This window comes from Ranitomeya variabilis, chromosome 1 (assembly GCF_051348905.1).
Source record: "Ranitomeya variabilis isolate aRanVar5 chromosome 1, aRanVar5.hap1, whole genome shotgun sequence".
NCBI classification, from domain to species: Eukaryota; Metazoa; Chordata; class Amphibia; order Anura; family Dendrobatidae; genus Ranitomeya; species Ranitomeya variabilis.
The window spans coordinates 585,871,367-585,888,059 of NC_135232.1; the positions used below are offsets into that span (position 1 = coordinate 585,871,367).

General features: G+C 46.2%; 1 protein-coding gene across 1 annotated transcript in view; it reads right to left on the reverse strand.

The window, feature by feature from the left end:
* Nucleotides 1-16,693, reverse strand: part of PRPF3 (pre-mRNA processing factor 3) — an 89,314-nt gene that overhangs the window by 20,396 nt on the left and 52,225 nt on the right. The window contains exon 13 of the mRNA XM_077257803.1: nt 14,678-14,796. Within this exon, the coding sequence (XP_077113918.1) occupies nt 14,678-14,796 (119 nt within the window). The remainder of the gene's footprint in view (nt 1-14,677; nt 14,797-16,693) is intronic.

Consider the following 16,693-nt stretch of genomic DNA (forward strand, 5'->3'; position numbering starts at 1 on the left):
TCTCCACGCCTATGGGAGTGGATATTCATTACCTTAATGGGCGGTACCATGTGACCGTTCAGCACAGGAGAGGAGAGCCGCCGGCGACGGGACAAAGGAAATACAACGACGGAGGGTGAGTATGATGTCTTCTGTTAGCCGGCAGCTGCAGCCGTCACTGTGTCACAGCCGCCGACTCCTGTCTCTGCTACGCCGCTCCCCCTCCCCTGCCATTGTGCTGAAAATCTCGGCTTATACACGAGTATATACGGTATTTTTGCATGACTTTATTCTGAGAGCTATAACTTATTTTACGGCTGATGGAGCTGTATGGAGGTTTGTTTTTAATGGGACAAGATGAAGTTTTCAGCGGTACCATTTTTAGTAACACGTCTTTTTAGCACGTTTTATTCCACTTTTTGTTCTGCGGTATTCTGACAAAGCATTGATTTTTGCCTCGTAAATTTTTTTTTTTTTATTTACGGTGCTCACTAAAAGTGTTAACCAGGTGCACGGTTTTATAGGTCGGATTGTTCCAGACATGGCGATACCAAATGTGTACTTCTATTGTTTTTCTTCATAATATTTGTTTATGGATACAATATATACAGTTGTGCTCAAAAGTTTACATTCCAAGGCAGAATTATTGAAGTGTTGGCATTTTTTAATGTTTATCTTGTTAAATGCTCAATAAGTTTCATGTGTCACATGACCCTCTTCCCATTGAAAAAAATAAAGTTGGATCCAAAATAGACTTCAAAATGGCCGCCATGGTCACCACCCATCTTGAAAAGTTTCCCCCCCACCCATATACTAATGTGCCACAAACAGGAAGTTGACATCACCAACCATTCTCATTTTACTTAGGTGTATCCATATAAATGGCCCACCCTGTACTGTGTTTTCTCTTTTAAAATCATAATGACAACCCAAAAAATCCAAATGACCCTGATCAAAATTTCACATACCCCATTTCTTAATACTATGTATTGCCCCCTCTAATATTAATGACAGCTTGAAGTATTTTGTGGTAATTGTGGATGAGGTTCATTATGGTAAAGCTGCCCATTCTTCTTGGCATTAAGTCTCCAGTTCCTGTAAATTCCTGAGCTGTCTAGCATGAACTGGGATCTCCCAAGAGTGGCTCAATGACAATGAGGTCAGGAGACTGAGATGGCCACTACAGACCCTTCAGTTTGTTCTGCTGTAGCCAATGACAGGCCGACTTGGCCTTGTGTATTGGATCGTTGTCATGTTGGAATGTGCAAGTAGGTCCCATGAGCAGCTTCCAGGCTGATGATTGCAAATTTGCCACCAGTCTTTGGTGATAAAGTGCTGCATTCATCTTTCCTTCAACTTTGACCAAGTTTCCTGTGCCTTTGTAGCTCACACATGCCCAAAACATCAGCGATCCACCTCCATGCTTTACAGTAGGAATGGTGTTCCTTTCATCATAGGCCTTGTAAAGTTTATGGTTGTGGCCAAAAAGTTCAATTTTGGTCTCATCACTCCAAATTACCATGATCCAGAAGTTTTGAGGCTTGTCTCTGTGCTGTTTTGCGTATTGTAGGTGAGATACTTTGTGGCATTTGCGCATTAATGGCTTTCTTCTGGCGACTCGACCATGCAGCCCAGTATTTCAGCTGATGTTATTTATGGGGTTTTCTTTGCATCCCGAACAATTTTCCTGGCAGTTGTGGACATTTTTGTTGGTCTATATGACCGTGGTTTTGTTTTGACAGAGCTCCTGATTTTAAATTTGTTAATCACAGTTTGACCGCTGCTGACTGGCTTTATCAATTCCTTGGATATCTTTTTGTATCCCTTTCCTGTTATATACAGTTCAACTACCTTTTCCCGTAGATCCGTTGACAATTCTTTTGCTTTCCCCATGACTCACAATCCAGAAACGTCAGTTGCTGGATGAAAGATGCAAGAGTCTGTCTGGATCCTAAAAACTCACTAACTCACTCACTCACTCATCTGATGCGGACCTTGTTAATCCGGGCGACGTGCGACCCGGCATGGCTCTCTTTTTTCGTGACTCTCGTGTTTATTGAGGTAGTGAGCACTATAATGTTAGTAGTCTTGCCCAAGTACCACTTGAACCCCAGTCTTTCACATTGGTGGCTGTGTACTTTAACCACTGCCACCTGAGGTAGGTATTATTGTTAGGTGCCTTGATATATAATTTATTTTAATTTATTTTTTCCACAGGGCAGAGCTCGGCCTTGAACACCAGTCTCTCATGTCATAGGCTGTGCACTTAACCACGATATATTTTTTTATTATTATTTTGTGATTTTTGTTAAAGTGTTTTTACAACTTTTTTTACTTTAAAAAAGTAAAAACACTCATTCCCACTATGGATGTTTCACTTTCTGCAGTCTGACTGCAGTTATAAGGTATTGCAATGCAGGGGCATTGCTATACCTTAGAGCTTGTCAGGCCTGCAAGACGCAAGTTAGTTAGCGACAGTGCATGATCTAACTTTCTAGTGCCTGGTGACCAGGATATGGCAACGATCGGGATCCCGAGATGACGTTGCGGGGTCGCCGATCCAAGGCCAGAAAGGCTTTCTACCTCTGTCTGCTCGCTAAGTGCTGTGATAGCATTATGGTTTTTCATCACATATTGTACTTCATGATAGTGGTATCATTTGTTTGATATGACTTGCATATATTTCTGAAACTATCGGAAATTTGAGAAAAATTTAAAAAAAAATAGCAATTTTCAAACTTTGAATTCTTATGCCCCTAAATCAGAGTGAGTTTCAAATTGTTGAAAAAATGAGAAATTGCTGGTCAACTTTTAACCCTTCTAACTTCCTAACAAAAAAAAGTTTAAAAACTGCACTCTAAACTGCACCTTTCAAAGTGCTCAAAACCACATTTAAGAAGTTTATTAACCCTTCAGGTACTTCACAGGAACTGGAGCAATGTGGAAGGAAAAAAAATAACATTTAACTTTTTTTTTAAAATACAAAAACCACTGTTTGTGCGCACTGTAGGGCTATGAAGCGAAGGAGTGCCATTTGACTTTTTGAACACAAAAATTGTTGGAATTGAGAACGGACGCCATGTCGTGTTTGTAGAGCCCCTGATGTACCTAAACAATGGAAACCCCCCCCATAAGTGTCCCCATTTTGGAAACTAGAACATACGTGAGCTCCTTGAAACCCCCGAAGTGGTTCAAAGAAGTTTATAACTAAGCTGTGAAAATAAAAAAAATAAAAATCATATTTAACCCCTTACTGCCATTGGACGTACTATTCCATCCATGTGGGGTGGGCCTCACTTCCCAAGGATGGAATAGTACGTCCAGAGCGATCGCGGCCGGGTATCAGCTGACTATTGCAGCTGACATCCGGCACTATGTGCCAGGAGCGGTCACGGACCGCCCCCGGCACATTAACCCCAGGCACACTGCGATCAAACATGATCGCAGTGTTCCGGCGGAATAGGGAAGCATCGCGCAGGGTGGGGGCTCCCTGCGGGCTTCTCGGAGACCCTCAGAGCAACGCGATGTGATCGCGTTACTGCGAGGGTCTCTTACCTCCTCCTCCCTGCAGGCCCGGATCCAAAATGGCCGCGGGGCTGCATTCGGGTCCTGCAGGGAGGTGGCTTCACAGCGCCTGCTCAGAGCAGGTGCTGGGAAGCGTCCCTGCAGTGCCTGTCAGATCGCTGATCTGACACAATGCACAGCAAAGTGTCAGAACAACGATCTGTCACTTTACTGTGATGTCCCCCCCCTGGGGCAAAGTAAAAAAAAAAAAATATGTGGGGTAAAAAAAAAAATCCTAAATAAATAATAATAAAAAAAATATATTGTTCCAATAAATACATTCCTTTTATCTAAATTAAAAAAATTTTAAAAAACAAACAATAAAAGCACCCATATTTAGTATCGCTGCGTCCGAAACGACCCAACCTATAAAACTGTCCCACTAGTTAACCCCGTCAGTGAACACCGTTAAAAAAAAACAAAAACAACGCTTTATTATCATACCGCCGAAAGGTGAAATAACACGCGATCAAAAAGACGGATATAAAAAACCATGGTACCGCTGAAAACGTCATCTCGTCCCGCAAAAAATGAGCCGCCATACGGCGTCATCTGCGAAAAAATAAAAAAGTTATAGTCCTCAGAATAAAGCGATGCAAAAAATAATTATTTTTTCTATAAAATAGTTTTTATCGTATAAAAGCGCCAAAACATAAAAAAATGATATAAATGAGATATCGCTGTAATCGCACTGACCCGAAGAATAAGACTGCTTTATCCAATTTACCAAATGCGGAACGGTATAAACGCCCCCCCAAAAGAAATTCATAAATAGCTGGTTTTTGGTCATTCTGCCTCACAAAAATCGGAATAAAAAGCGATCAAAAAATGTAACGTGCCCGAAAATGTTACCAATAAAAACGTCAACTCGTCCCGCAAAAAACAAGACCTCACATGACTCTGTGGACCAAAATATGGAAAAATTATAGCTCTCAAAATGTGGTAACGCAAAAAATATTTTTTGCAACATAAAGCGTCTTTTAGTGTGTGACGGCTGCCAATCATAAAAATCCGCTAAAAAACCCGCTATAAAAGTAAATCAAACCTCCCCTTCGTCACCCCCTTAGTTAGGGAAAAATTTAAAAAAATGTATTTATTTCCATTTTCCCATTAGGGTTAGGGCTAGGGTTAAGGTTGGGGCTAGGGATAGGGCTACAGTTAGGGTTGGGGCTAAAGTCAGGGTTGGGGCTAAAGTCAGGGTTGGGGTTTGGATTACATTTACGGTTGGGAATAGGGTTGCGATTAGGGGTGTGTCAGGGTTAGGGGTGTGGAAAGGGTTACCGTTGAGATTAGGGTTAGGGGTGTGTTTGGATTAGGGTTTCGGTTATAATTGGGGGGTTTCCACTGTTTAGGCACATCAGGGGTTCTCCAAACGCGACATGGCGTCCGATCTCAATTCCAGCCAGTTCTGCGTTGAAAAAGTAAAACAGTGCTCCTTCCCTTCCGAGCTCTCCCATGTGCCCAAACAGGGGTTTACCCAAATATATGGGGTATCAGCGTACTCAGGACACATTGGACAACAACTTTTGGGGTCCAATTTCTCCTGTTACCCTTGGGAAAATACAAAACTGGGGGCTAAAAAATAATATTTGTGGAAAAAAAAATTTTTTTTTTATTTTCACGGCTCTGTTATAAACTGTAGTGAAACACCTGGGGGTTCAAAGTTCTCACAACACATCTAGATAAATTCCTTGGGGGGTCTAGTTTCCAATATGGGGTCACTTGTGTGGGGTTTCTACTGTTTAGTTACATCAGGGTCTCTGCGAATGCAACGTGACGCCTGCAGACCAATCCATCTAAGTCTGCATTCCAAATGGCGCTCCTTCCCTTCCGAGCTCGGCCATGCGCCCAAACGGTGGTTCCCCCCCACATATTGGGTATCAGCGTACTCAGGACAAATTGGACAACAACTTTTGGGGTTCAATTTCAACTGTTACCCTTGGGAAAATACAAAACTGGGGGCTAAAAAATAATTTTTGTGGGAAAAAAAAATTTAATTTTATTTTTACGGCTCTACATTATAAACTTCTGTGAAGCACTTGGTGGGTCAAAGTGCTCACCGCACATCTAGATAAGTTCCTTAGGGGGTCTACTTTCCAAAATGGTGTCACTTGTGGGGGGTTTCAATGTTTAGGCACATCAGTGGCTCTCCAAACGCAGCGTGGCGTCCCATCTCAATTCCAGTCAATTTTGCATTGAAAAGTCAAATGGCGCGGGGGGGGCTCCTTCCAGATACACTGGGAGAAGAATGGGATGATATTTTGGAATCTCCAACTAAAGTTTCCCCATCAATCAATAATAGGATGACCCAATTGTACATTATATATCAATCCTATTTGACCCCGACTCGTCTTTTTAAAATGGGTCGTCTCCACTCGTCAAATTGCTTGAGGTGTCACTCCAGCGATGCGGATTTCATTCATATGATCTGGAAATGTCCTGTTATTTTTCATTATTGGAAAGAGGTGACGACATTATTGACATCTTTGTTGTCGATCCCTGTCCCACTTGAGCCATTGATATGTTTATTTGGGGTGTGGGACGCGGAAAGTCTTAGTTACTCACCGGTTAACGGTGTTTTTCGGAGTCCATGACAGCACTACGGAGAGGGGATCCGCCCTTCAGGAACAGGAAACCTACAGATACATAAGGGCGGCACCTCTCCCACGCATCAGTTGGTTTACAGAGCACAAGAGGACCACCAAGGTTAATAGCATACATAATAAACAGTTATACAATAACTAACTATTCACTACCCGTGAATTATATGAATAAAGGAAGAGGTGTACACCCAGAACTTAAGAAGACGGGAGGGTATGTACAGGTGCTGTCATGGACTCCGAAAAACACAGTTAACCGGTGAGTAACTAAGACTTTATCGGTCGTCCATGACAGCACTACGGAGAGAATTACAGAGAGTAACTAACTAGGGAGGGACTACAGCTTGCAGCACCCTTACACCAAAGGAAAGGTCAGAAGAGGCACCCAAGTTCAATCTATAATGGTTATAGAATGTGTTTGGGGAAGACCGACCAAGTAGCAGCCTTACAAATTTGGTCGATCGACACCTCCAATCTTTCCGCCCACGAAGCCGCCATAGCTCTAGTGGAATGCGCTTCCAGACCTTCAGGCGCCGGCTTGCCCTTTGAGATGTATGCCAGCGAGATAGCCTCCCTGATCCATCTAGCTAAAGTAGATTTTGATGCTCTATGACCCTTCCTACTACCCTGATAGGACACGAATAGGGCATTATCTATCTTCCAGGGATCAGTTACTGCTAGATACTCCAGGATACATCTTTTTACATCTAAAGTGTGTAGCTTCCTTTCCTTATCATTAGTAGGATTGGGGAGGAAGGATGGAAGAACTATTTCCTGTGTTCTGTGGAACCTGGACACTACTTTAGGAAGATATGCTGGATCAGGGGATAGTATCACTCTATCATCCCTAAGCTGCATGTAAGGGGGAACCCTAGATAATGCTTGGATGTCGCCTATCCTACGCGCCGATGTTAGGGCCACCAGGAAGGCTACTTTAAGGGATAAATTTTTAATAGAGGCAGATGCAATTGGCTCAAATGGGGCCTCTGTCATAGCTGAGAGGACTAGGTTCAGGTCCCATGGCATGACCCTATTCTTCACCATTGGCCTAGACCGTTTTGTCGCTCTGATGAATCTGCTGACCCAGTGATTCTCAGCAATGTTGCAGCCAAAGAGAGCCCCTAAGGCTGATACCTGCACTTTAAGTGTATTTGGAGATAACCCCATATCTAACCCCTTCTGTAAGAATTCTAAAATCTGGTCTATTGGTATTGACTGACCAGCTATTACTCCCGAGTTTTGAAGGAACCTCTTCCAGATCCTGACATAAATCTTTGTAGTGATCATTTTTCTGCTCTTCAGCAGAGTGTTAATGAGGCCCGGAGAGAACCCCCTATCTTTTAACAGCGCCCGCTCAAAATCCACGCCGTCAGATGAAGGCCAACCGCCCGAGGATGGTAGACTGGGCCCTGGGATAGGAGATCCGGGATGTCTGGCAAGACCCATGGGTTGGATATCGACATAGCCCTCAGGCATGGGAACCACGTCCTTCTGGGCCAGAAGGGGGCAATTATTATCACTGTGGCTTTGTCATTCCTGATTTTCCTCACCACCAGAGGAAGTAGAGACAGGGGAGGAAAGGCGTAGGCTAGCCTGAAGTTCCAGTCTATGAGGAGGGCGTCTACTGACAGAGGATTTTCTCTGGAGTTGAGAGAGCAGAATTGTGCCACTTTCCTGTTTTCTTTTGTGGCAAACAGGTCTACCTCTGGTTGACCCCATCTTTCCACGATGAGGTTGAAGATGGAGTCGTTCAGGGACCATTCTCCCTGCCTCAATGTGTTGCGGCTTAAGAAATCCGCCGCAGTGTTTTCTGCCCCTCTTATGTGAAGAGCCGTCAATGAGAGAAGATGTTGCTCTGCTAGATGGAATAGACGATCTGCTACGCACATTAGGGATTTGGAACGAGTCCCGCCTTGGTGATTTATGTATGCCACGGCGACCCGATTGTCCGAGAATACCCGCACGTGGTGGCCCTGTAGATAGACAAGGAGTGATTTAACTGCCTGTTCCACAGCCGTTATCTCCTTTAGGTTGGAAGACATTTCTATCTGATCCCGATCCCAAAGCCCCTGGACCAACGTATCCCCCATGTGAGCCCCCCACCCAGAAGGGCTAGCGTCCGAGGTGACTATACGAGTTACATTATATTCCCAGGGGACCCCTGTGGACAGGTTCTGTTGGTCTAGCCACCATCCGAGGGACATAATAGCGTCTTGGGATAGGGTCATCAGGCTCTCCAGACATCCCCCCAACCTTTTTTGTTTTAACAGCACCTCGCCCTGAAGTATCCTCGTATGGTACTGGGCCCATCGGACCGCTGGAATACAGGACGAGAGAGAGCCCAACAGAGACATGGCTCTTCTAAGGGACATGGTGGTGTTTTTAGAGGCACTCAGCACCTGAAGGTGCAAGCGATCAATTTTCTCCTGAGGCAAACGGCATTCCTGAACCTGGGAATCCAGGGTCAGGCCTAAAAATCGCTGCACCGTCATGGGCTGTAAGCGTGATTTTTTAACATTTAGCATCCACCCCAGACGCTCCAGAGTAGACATCACTTTATGTAACTGTTCCAGACAGTGATCTGCCGTTTTACCTACGATAAGGAGATCGTCCAGGTAGGGGATTATTAGAATGTTGGACTCATGCAGGTGTGCCATAACCTCCGCCATAACTTTGGTAAACACTCGAGGGGCGACCGATATACCAAAGGGAAGGGCCCTATACTGGAAGTGTCTGATTACCCCATCCAACATTACCGCCACCCTCAGGTATCGTTGGTGACCTGCATAAATAGGGATATGGTAATAGGCGTCCTTCAAATCCAATACTACCATAAAGCAGTTTTTAAACAGCAGCTTTATTGCGGTGTTAATAGTTTCCCATCTTAAATGATTGAACGGTCAGGAAATTATTAAGAGCCCTAAGGTTAATAATTGTTCTGAAGGAGCCGTCAGGTTTACTTATTAGGAATAGAGGAGAGTAGAATCCTCTACCCTGTTCTCCTTCTGGAACCTCTGACAGGACATTCTTATTGAGCAGGTCGTGAACTTCTGCTTCCAGGGCCGCCTGTTCTGCTGGAGAGGACCTGAGTGGGGTAATCCTGAAGAAGTTCTGAGGGATAGAAGAGAACTCTAGCCGCAGACCCGTAGCTATTAACCCCAAAATCCAATCACTACTGGAGATTTTGGACCAGGCCGGGTAGAAGGCAGATAGTCTACCTCCCACCGGGGCGACTAGTCATTGGGGTGGTTTTTTGACCTCACGGGATGGCTCCTGACGTCCTCCACCTCCAAACATAAATCCAGTACCTTTCTTCTTTTTCTCATCCCATCTGCTCTGGTCTCTGGCTGGTCTCCTCCGAAAGAATCTCTTCCCTGCGAAGGGACGCCTGTAAGAGGTAGTTGGAAGATTGGGAAACTTCTTCTTCTCGTCTCCAGCTTTCTCCAGCAGTTCGTCTAGGACTGGACCAAACAGGTATTCCCCTTCGCATGGGATAGAGCACAGACGGGATCTGGATTGAAGGTCACCCGGCCAACATTTCAGCCATAGGGCCCTGCGTGCTGCGTTTGATAGTCCGGCCGCCCTAGCCGCCATTCTTGCCGAATCCGCAGATGCATCCGCGAGAAAGGCAGCGGCATTCTGAATTGTTGGCAGGAATTTCAACATAGAATCTCTGGAAACACCCCCCTTCCAACTTAGACCCTAGCTGATCCAGCCAGACCATCATCGATCTGGCTGCACATGTCGCGGCTACAGCAGGTCTCAGGGCACCCGCCGTCATCTCCCATGTCCCTTTAAGGAATGAGTCAGCCTTCTTATCGAGAGGATCCTTTAGGGAAGCCATGTCGTCGAAGGGGATAGATGATTTTTTAGACGCCTTAGACACCGCTGCGTCCAATTTCGGCGCTTTATCCCATGTGTTCACCATGGGGTCGTCAAAGGGATATCTACGCTTAAAGGGAACCTGTCACCACGTTTTTGGAAGATGGGATAAAAATAGCGTTAAATAGGGGCAGAGGTGGGCGTTACATTAGTGTGTTTGTTATGCGTTTATTACCCACCTAAGTTGCCGAAATACCTTTGCAAAGTCTCCGTTTTCGCCTGTCAATCAGGCTGGTCTGGTCAAAAGGGCGTTGTCTTCCCCCAGATTTTGCGTAGTTTTCCGTTGGTGGCGTAGTGGTGTGCGCATGCCCAAGGTCCCGAATCCACTGCCAGGGGATTTAAAAGAGCGTGCTGTTCGTTATTTCCTTGGTGATCGGTGGGCGCGGCCATCTTCCTTTGGCCGCGCGTGCGCAGAAGCGGCGCTCTGCTGGCCGCGGCTTCAGGAAAATGGCCGCCGCGATATCCATCTGCGCACGCGCGGCATCCCGCAGCCATTTTCCTGAAGCCGCGGCCAGCAGAGCGCCGCTTCTGCGCACGCGCGGCCAAAGGAAGATGGCCGCGCCCACCGATCACCAATGAAATCACGAACAGCGCGCTTTTTTAAATCCCCTGGCAGAGGATTCGGGACCTTGGGCATGCGCACACCACTACGCCACCAATGGAAAACTACGCAAAATCTGGGGGAAGACAAGACGCCCTTTTGACCAGACCAGCCTGATTGACAGGCGAAAACGGAGACTTTGCAAAGGTATTTCGGCAACTTAGGTGGGTAATAAACGCATAACAAACACACTAATGTAATGCCCACCTCTGCCCCTATTTAACGCTATTTTTATCCCATCTTCCAAAAACGTGGTGACAGGTTCCCTTTAAAGGCAGGTGGAAAAGAGCCTTTCTTCTCTGGTTTTTTCCATTACCTTTTGATGAGGTTCTGGACCTTGTCATTGAGCGGAAAAGACCTACGTTTTTTAGGGTCTAGACCGCCAAACATTAGGTCCTGTGCTGAGAGTTCTAGCCTTTCATCAGCCACCCCCATGGTGGATCTAACTGATTTAATTAGTTTGTCCATTTGGTCCAATGGGAAACAGAACCGGTTAGACTCCTCTTCCGAAGAGGACGCTGAGGAGACAGAGGCATCTGACTCATTCTCCCTACTAGGGCCAGCGGACGAATCCGAATCTGAGGCGCTAGGTTCCCTTCTTCTTTTGGAAGGCTCCCGGGACAGGGATTTCAGGGAATCTTTCACCTCCTTCCTGATAATCTCCCTAAGGTTTGATGTGAAATCAGGAGATTCCTCCTCCACCTATGGGAGCGGAGAAAAAAGGCTATGTAAATTATCTGGCGCTACCGCCATCAGAGTTCCCATCAATTTATTTCCTACCGTCTGCCGTACACATGACTGACAAAGTCTCTTAGGGTAGGCGTCTGGCAAAGGGCAAGCGCATAGCGCGCACTCCTTGTTTTTTGTTTTACCAGCGCTTTTTTTCCCCTACGGAAATAAACATAGGAAAAGACTGCATCAGGGTACATTCACGAAGATCTCTTACCCAGGCAGTAGCGGTAGGTACCGGATTACTGGGGGGTCGGTCCAGATCCTTCTGTTTATATCTGCGACCGGGCTGGTTACTGCGTCCGCGGGCTTTCGGCTGGGGGTTTGCATGGGACTTTTCCGAGGATCTGTCCTATTCCTGCTCCAGCAGACCGATGGCAGCTTCCGGCTCATCCATAACTGCAGATGGGCTCACAAGCAGCCCTGCAGCGTTATGCTCGGCTATATATAGCCCACCCCTGAATCCGTAACATGTGCAGGTGTGTGGCCAGAATCTTTTCCTCCACCTGCAAATCCGTGTAACATCCCCCCCCCCCCCCCCCCCCCCGCATGCAGGATAGCGGTGATTTTTGCAAAAAAACGGCTGGCGTCCGACTTCCGGTTTTGGCCCCGCCCCCTGCGCGTCACTTCCGGTATCGGCCTGAGGGCTCAGGAACGCACCCGGAAGCCGGGGAAGCCGGACCCCCTAGCCGCCCGCCGCTACACCACCGCCACCCGTGGCCGCAGCACAGCGGCGAAAGCGGCAGAAGCCAGCGCCCGACCCCCGGCCTGCCGACCAAAAAGGAGCGCACAGGGCGCCGCCACACACCGTACCGCACCGACGGGGACTAGAGGCGGGGAAGACCGAGGCCCAGGAGGGTGAGCGGACCCCGGGGGGGCATACTCACCTCGCTGACCGAGGATGGACCTCCTCCGGACGTCGCTCCACCCTGCACCGCTCACTGTCGTGGAGCCCTACCCGGACCCACCGTGGCGCTTCCAGGGACCTGCACTGCCCGAGGTAGGAGACCCCCTCGCTACCTGGGTCGGACAGCCGGCCTGGGTATTGATAGGAGAAACGAAGTCGTATCTGCAGGGAATCCTGTCCTCCAGGAACAGGAAACCAACTGATGCGTGGGAGAGGTGGAGCTGAAGTAAATTTTTGGTGTAAAAAAGTTAAGTCATTTCTTTTTTAAACATTCCAAAAATTCCTGTGAAACACCTGAAGGGTTAATAAACTTCTTGAATGTGGTTTTGAGCACCTTGAGGGGTGCAGTTTTTACAATGGTGTCACACTTGGTAATTTTTTATCATATAGACCCCTCAAAATGACTTCAAATGTGATGTGGTCCCTAAAAAAATGGTGTTGTAAAAATGAGAAATTGCTGGTCAACTTTTAATCCTTATAACTCCCTAACAAAAAAAAAATTTTGGTTCCAAAATTGTGCTGATGTAAAGTAGACATGTGGGAAATGTTACTTATTAAGTATTTTGTGTGACATATCTCTGTGATTTAAGGGCATAAAAATTCAAAGTTGGAAAATTGCGAAATTTTCAAAATATTTGCCAAATTTCCATTTTTTTCACAAATAAACGCAGTTAATATCAAATAAATTTTACCACTATCATGAAGCCCAATACGTTACGAGAAAACCATGTCAGAATCACCGGGATCCGTTGAAGCATTCCAGAATTATAACCTCATAAAGGGACAGTGGTCAAAATTGTAAAAATTGGCCCGGTCATTAACGTGCAAACCACCCTTGGGGTAAAGGGGTTAAACACAAATTTACTTCTAGCCCCATTTTTTTTTTTTTTTCACAAGGGTAACAGGAGATAAAGGACCGCAAAATTTGTTCTGCATTTTCTCCTGAGTATGCAGATACCCCAGATGTGGAGGAAAACTACTGTTTGGGTGGACGGCAGGGCTCGGACGGGAAGGAGTGATGTTTTGGTACGCAGACTTTGATAGAATGGTCTGCTGGTGTCATATCACGTTTGGAGAGCCGCACATGTGCCTAAACAGTGAAAAAAAAACACAAGTTACCCCATTTTGGAAACAAAACTCCCTCTCAAGGATTTTATGCAGGGGTATAGTGAGCATTGTGAACCCACAGGTATTACACAGAATTTGATAACATTAGGTAGCCATATTGAAAAGTTAGATTTTTTTCACGAAAATGTTGTTTCAGCCCCAAATTTGTAATTTTCATAATGGATAATAGGAGAACACGGACCCCATAATTTGTTGCACAAGTTGTCCTGAACGCAACTCTACCCCATATGTTGTCAAAAACTTCTGCTTAGGCACATGGCAGGGTTGGGAAAATAAAGAGTGCTATTTGCCTTGAATAGATTGTGAATGCCATGTCGCATTTGAAGAGCTCCGGACATGTGAAAACAGCAGAATTCCCCCCCCCCCCCCCCCCCCCCCCCCCCCCCCCACAGGGGACCCCATTTTGGAAACTAGACCCCTCAAGGTATTCATCTAGGGGTGTAGTTATTATTGTGAGCACATAGGTGCCTTACAAAATTTAATAACAGTGAGACATGGAAACAATAGGGTTTTTATTGGTAACATTATGGGGTACATAATATCATTCGATCGCTTCCAGAATAAGGCTGGGATCCCATTCTGGTGTTTTGTGCTGAGCACTTATGTGGGGGTTTCCGCGTGTAAATCACACAAAAATGTGATAGCTGAAACCTCCCAAGGGAACCCACCATGATACAGATGGAGACACTTAGTACTCAGTTTGGTGATGGTTCGGGTGATATTAATAGTTTTAAGCGCGCACAGACCTGCTGTCACCAACACTTGTGCACTAAAAAGATCCTATAAATGATAGGACACCGCTGAAACACAGACCAGTCAAAAGTGACTAAATTTGCCTCATGAGAGAGTGGTTCAGTCCGGGGTTTTGTCAAAAACCACGGTTTTGGGGAATATAGCTGGATCTCACAGGCCACCGTACCCTGGAGCTGTCACATGACTGCAGGGTACCATGGTAACCATCGGGACCTGCAATTCTCATCGCTTGGGACCGATAGTTACTAAGGGAGTCAGAAGACCTCCTTGAAACAACTTAAAATAGCCCTGTTGTGATTGACAACAGTATTTAAGGGGTTAATCGGCCCTGATCGGTCACAAAACCAGCAGAGTCCGATACTGCAGGGTGTCAGCTGAAATATACTGCGGCCCCAGGGGGAATAGCCACCATTGCTCAGCGCCATTAAAAGGAGCATCGGCGGTTAAGGGGTTAAAGAAGGTTGAGTAACTCAACATGCTCCACCTTCTGGAAACTGCAGGCGTTCAGGATAAACCTATCCACCTATCACTTACCTCCTTCCACTACCACCACATTCACATCTCTGTGTAATATAACTACTCCTGTCAGGTACAACTGGTTGGCATTGGCTTCAATCTTGAATTTTTTCGATGGATTGGTTAAATTGCGAATACTGAGAAAAAAAATATACAAAAATTAAAAAAACAGGGAATTTTGTGTACTCACCGTAAAATTCTTTTCTCCGATCTACTCATTGGGGGACCATGGGTGTTATGCTGCTGCCACTAGGAGGCTGACACTAAGTAGATACAAAAAAGATTAGCTCCTCCTCTGCAGTGTACACCCAGACACTGGCTCCAGCGGAACTACTTCTGTGACAAAGCAGTAGGAAATCAAGAAACATTATATGAGAGTATACAAATGTCAAACCAAAGACAATACTAAAGCCTTCAGGCCAACAGGGTGGGTGCTGTGTCCCCCAATGAGTGGCTCAGAGAAAAGGATTTCCCAGTGAGTACACAAAAATCCCTGTTTCTCCTTCATCTCATTGGGGGACACAGGACCAAGGCATGTTCCAAAGCAGTCACAGGGTGGGGAAACGACAGAACAGGAACAATCCCTATGCGCCAGCTGCCTAGAGATGCGCTACCGCCACCTGCAAAGATCCTTATTCCCAGGCCTGCATCTGTGGAAGCCTCAGTGAGAACGTTGTAGTGCTTTGAGAATGTATGCAGACTGGACCAAGTCGCAGCCTTGCAAACCTGTTCTGCCGATGCCTGGTGCCTAATGGCCCAAGAGGCACCCACCGACTGAGTGGAGTGTGCTTTAATCCCCGCCAGCATAGGCCTGTCTCTGACAAGGCAAGACTCCTGAATAGCTGAGCGTATCTACCTGGCTATTGTGGACTTTGAAGCAACACATCCCTTCCTGTGGCCCTAAGGAAGAACGAACAGGGCATCAGTCTTACGGAAGGGGGCCGTCCGTGGGACATACCTGCTGAGAGCCCTCACCAGATCCACAGTGTAAAGAGCCCTCTTAAAACAGTGTACTGGTGCCGGACAAAACGAGGGCAGGACAATGTCTTCATTAAGGTGAAAATAAGAGACCACCTTGGGCAAGAAGGACGGAGGACATCTGAGAACCACCTTGTCCTAGTGAAAAATTAGGAAAGGAGCTTGACACGACAGGGCGACTAGCTCCGATACCCGCCTGATTGACGTCACCGCGACAAGAAAAGAGACCTTCCAAGAAAGCGGATCAAAAGGAGACTCTTGTAGAGCACCCAGGACCAAGTTAAGGTCCCAGGCATCCAAGGACATTCTATAGGGGAACACCACGAGAGACCCCTGAATGAAAGTCTTCACCTGCTGTTTGGAAGCGATCCTGTGCTGGAACAAAACGGATAAGGCACAGATCTGACCTTTGAAGGTACTAAGCGCTAGACCCGATTCTAGACCAGTGTGAAGGAACTCCAAAATGGTGGGAATGGAGAAGACGAGAGGAACATGACCGCGGTCCCTGCACCATGTGAAAAACGTTTTCCAGGTGCGGTGATAGATGTGCCTCAATACCGGTTTCCGAGCACTGATCATGGTGGAAATCACATCTTGAGAGAATCCCGCTTCGGTTAGGACCCAGGATTCAATGGCCAGGCCATTAAACGCAGGGCCCCTGAGTTCTGGTGGCAAATCGGGCCCTGGGAGAGCAAATCTGGTCAATCCGGTAGATACCAACAAAGCAATATCTGTATTTGGGTATAGATCAAACAGATAATCCCAATAACAATTAACAATAATTCAGCAAAATGGGATAATATAAAACGTAACTTTTAATAATTCAAAGTACCTAAAAAACAAATCACCCAGGTGAACAAAACACACAAACTGGGGCAAAGTCTCAACCTTAAGGTGTAATGGTCCCTAGAGACTAATACGCCCCTCACAGGATTAAAAGGATCCCGACTACAATAATGCTGCCGAGATACACATTACTGAGGTATGGTATATAAGAGGATTGTAAAACGGTTTGTACGTTACAATAGCAACAGTATCATACACTCAGACGCATAT